Raw genomic sequence first — 3,768 nt, forward strand, 5'->3', positions numbered from 1 at the left:
TATCAAATCTCATTTTGAGATACAATTTATGGATTAAGTGAAGTTTTTTTGATCAAACATCACTACTACTGTACGTTGAAGATTACGTGCTATGCGAAGCCATGATGATAAGTTCGACTAACCGAGAAAGATGACGAAAGAACTACTACTAATGAATGTTGAGCCTACTCTAGAAGAGCTGATGAATTCATTAATTATGGAGTGTTACATCTTTTTAAACGTTCCATTATTTCTAGCCATTAAGCATTTAGCAAATAAAATCCATCACTCATCTCGACCGACTATATATAATGTTCAACTATCCAAATAATTCTTTTTCAGCCAAAGAACAATCGAGTTATTAAAACATAAAAATTAATATATGGTAGATACACGTAAATGGTGATTTTGACCAGGTAAAAATATGGATGGAAACGCGTAAATGACTCCAAGCCACACAATGGAATACTTAAGAATTTCAAATGTGAGGTTCCTACATTAGTGATGTAATTTCTTAAATTTTGGTAAGATACTAGTTTCTAAATATAAACTATTCTACAAATAACATAACTACCTCCCGTATAAATCCCCTTTAACCTCGGCCAATTATACTCAGACCTNGCAATCTACAGTCAAGCAGGCTAAGGTCTTCTCTCAATGCAAGAGATATTCCGACAGACGAGTACAATATGTTAGCGGACTACGAACAGCAGCAGCTCCTCAACGAGTATTCCAATTCATTGAGCCGTTCTGGTCGGATGAAATCAATGCCTCCTTCGAATTTTGAAGATCTTTTCTCAGCAGAAGGCTCTTCGTCTCCTCGGTTTACTGATTCCGCTTTAGCTTCCGCGGTGTTCTCGCCCACTCACAAATCCGCTGTGTTCAACCAGTTCCAGCAACAACAGCAGCAGCAGAGCATGTTGTCTCCAATCAACACAAGCTTCTCTTCACCAAAGAGCGTCGATCACTCATTGTTTTCAGGTGGAGGAAGAATGTCTCCTCGGAATGTGGTTGAGCCAATTTCACCAATGAGTTCTCGTGTTTCCATGTTGGCTCAGTGCGTGAAGCAGCAGCAGCAACAGCAACAACAGCAACAGCAACAGCAACAGCAACAGCAGCAGCAACAACAGCAACAGCAACAGCAGCAGCAGCAGCAGCAACAACAACAACAGTACCGTAGCCTTAGCTCGAGAGAGCTCAGAGCAAACTCAAGCCCAATCGTTGGTTCACCGGTAAACAACAACAACAACACATGGTCATCATCCAAATGGGGTTCCTCAAATGGTCAACCGGATTGGGGAATGAGCTCAGAGGCGCTTGGTAAGTTGAGATCATCATCATCGTTTGATGGTGATGAGCCTGATGTGTCATGGGTTCAGTCATTGGTGAAGGAGTCTCCAACAGATGCCAAAGAGAAAACAGCAACATCATCTTCCTCAGGGGAAAACGTGAAGCAGCCAAATCAGATGGAACCGGTAATGGATCATGCTGGGCTAGAAGCTTGGATTGAGCAAATGCAGCTCGATCAGCTTGTTGCTCAGCAGAATTGAGAAGACCAAAACCAAAAGTCTCTCTCTTTCTATATGTGGTAGATAAAAACCTCTTTTTTACAGGTGGTGGTGGTAGAAGGGTAACAACAAGATTAACAAAGAAGAGAGAAGAAAGAAGTTTTCTTTGTTTTGGGTCAATTAATTTTCACAACAAGAAAAAACAGTTTTTTATTTTATTTAGAGAAGAGAAGAAGAGGAACAAAACAAGAAAAAAAGCTTATGGGAAGAGAGGAGAAGAGGGAAAAAAAACCTTCTTGGTTTTTCTTTCTCCCATTTTCAATTTTTTTTTTAGGATTTCTTTCTCCCATTATCATTATTATTATTATTGTTATTAATATTATTATTTTTTATAATTATTATTGTTATGACTATTTGTTATCATTTTGTTATAATGAGTATCCTGGAATTAAATTCTATAATCTCTAGTCTTTGTTAGTTTCTCAGTGTTATGTGCTTTGTGGGAGAGAACAAGAAAAGCAAATTCTTGTGAGACATGTGTCTAGTACTAGTTGTTAAAAAAGACTCGCTATCTAATTTGCTTATGTGAGCATTAGTGCTATAAATAAATATTTTTGTTTTCGGGTAGAACTGAGTGGGGGCTAATCTAATAAAGGATTTATTTTAGATATCTTGGGGGATGTGGATGTGGGTTTATGGGGCAGGTGACAGTGATATATATATATATATATATATCTTTAAATGTAATATAATAAAGATTCTTAAGTAAGTTCTTTACTTTTTTGTCAATTCTTGATAACACACACTGATCAACCACAATTTTTCACCTTTTTAAATGCTTTGGAATATGCAAATTTAGCTTTGTGTTGAGGTGGTGGCCTGGTGGGTTGATTTTAATATTCGGCTAATTCTTATTACTAATACTATTACAACTATACATTATCTAAATCCGATTAAAATTTCTCTCCTTGGTGCAAACAAATTAAATCCTCGAGCTCACGTCACTGTTCTCTCCTTGGACTCTTTCTTATCATTATTCTTTTTGATCAGGAAAAGATAAGAAAAAAAAACACAACCAAGATTAGTGCGAACATGTTTATTCATTCTCTGTTCATATATTTTGTCTTCTTTTGTTAGAGTGCAATTGTTTGATGTTTAAGTTGGTCTTTTATCGGGTAATACTTTTCTAAAAAGACTTTGAAAAAAACAGATCAAATGAATTTGGGAAAAAAAAAAAAAAATAGGTGATCGTCACCTTTCAAGTGATTAACTTTCGGTGGTGCATATGTTTGTTCTTAAGTGATTTTCTTTATCACCTTTTTTTTATATATTTCCAATTAATATTTTAATTTACCAAAAGCTTTGCGGTGATGTGATCATACACATAAAAAATCACAAGACTTATATGCGGAGTATCTTATTCAAGATAACACCAAAACCTATTGAGAATATATTATACTCACGAAATATATTTTCTTACGTTTTTAATAGAATTTATTCCTTATAAAAAAAAATTGGATTTACTTTTTAAAGAAGAGAGAAAAGCTGATTGCGACGCAACTTTAATCAAAACCAAACAGAAAGAAAAAAGAAGCATAAACAGAAGGAAAAAAGTAGGGTGAAGAAAAAAGCATAGCAGAAGCTAATTCATTCCTTCTTCCCCCTTCTAATTATTCTCTTTGGTATTCCCAAAAGTCTTCAAATTTCACTTTGTTGTTATTCATTCATTCGAAATGTTAATACCAAAATATCTACCAGCAAAATCTACTTTATTAAAAAAGATTAAGGTTTTTGATATAGTAGTCCTTTTAGGTTAGGATTAGTTAGAGGAACAAGCAGCTACTAAGTACGATATATCTCATAACAGAGATCACCCACCTCTCTAACCCAATTTAACCATTTAAACAAAACCATGTCTGTCTAGTGTGGGTTTAGTCATTAATGGGCTTTAAGCTCTATTAAAAATCCATGTATACGAAAACGTATCCATTAATCAAAACATTAAAAACAATTTAAAGAATAACAAAGCCATTCAAGCATCCCATCTAAAAATATGAGCAGTTTATCAAATCTCATTTTGAGATACAATTTATGGATTAAGTGAAGTTTTTTTGATCAAACATCACTACTACTGTACGTTGAAGATTACGTGCTATGCGAAGCCATGATGATAAGTTCGACTAACCGAGAAAGATGACGAAAGAACTACTACTAATGAATGTTGAGCCTACTCTAGAAGAGCTGATGAATTCATTAATTATGGAGTGTTACATCTTTTTAA

At 34.8% G+C, this 3,768-nt stretch overlaps 1 protein-coding gene across 1 annotated transcript in view; it reads left to right on the forward strand.

Annotated features, from left to right (window-relative positions):
* Positions 1-1,546, forward strand: part of LOC104793107 (zinc finger CCCH domain-containing protein 30-like) — a gene marked incomplete in the record, with an annotated part of 4,691 nt that extends 3,145 nt beyond the window's left edge. The window contains 1 exon segment of the mRNA XM_010519386.2: positions 885-1,546. Within this exon segment, the coding sequence (XP_010517688.1) occupies positions 885-1,529 (645 nt within the window).

The sequence above is a fragment of the Camelina sativa genome, chromosome 6 (genome assembly GCF_000633955.1).
Source record: "Camelina sativa cultivar DH55 chromosome 6, Cs, whole genome shotgun sequence".
Lineage (NCBI taxonomy): Eukaryota > Viridiplantae > Streptophyta > Magnoliopsida > Brassicales > Brassicaceae > Camelina > Camelina sativa.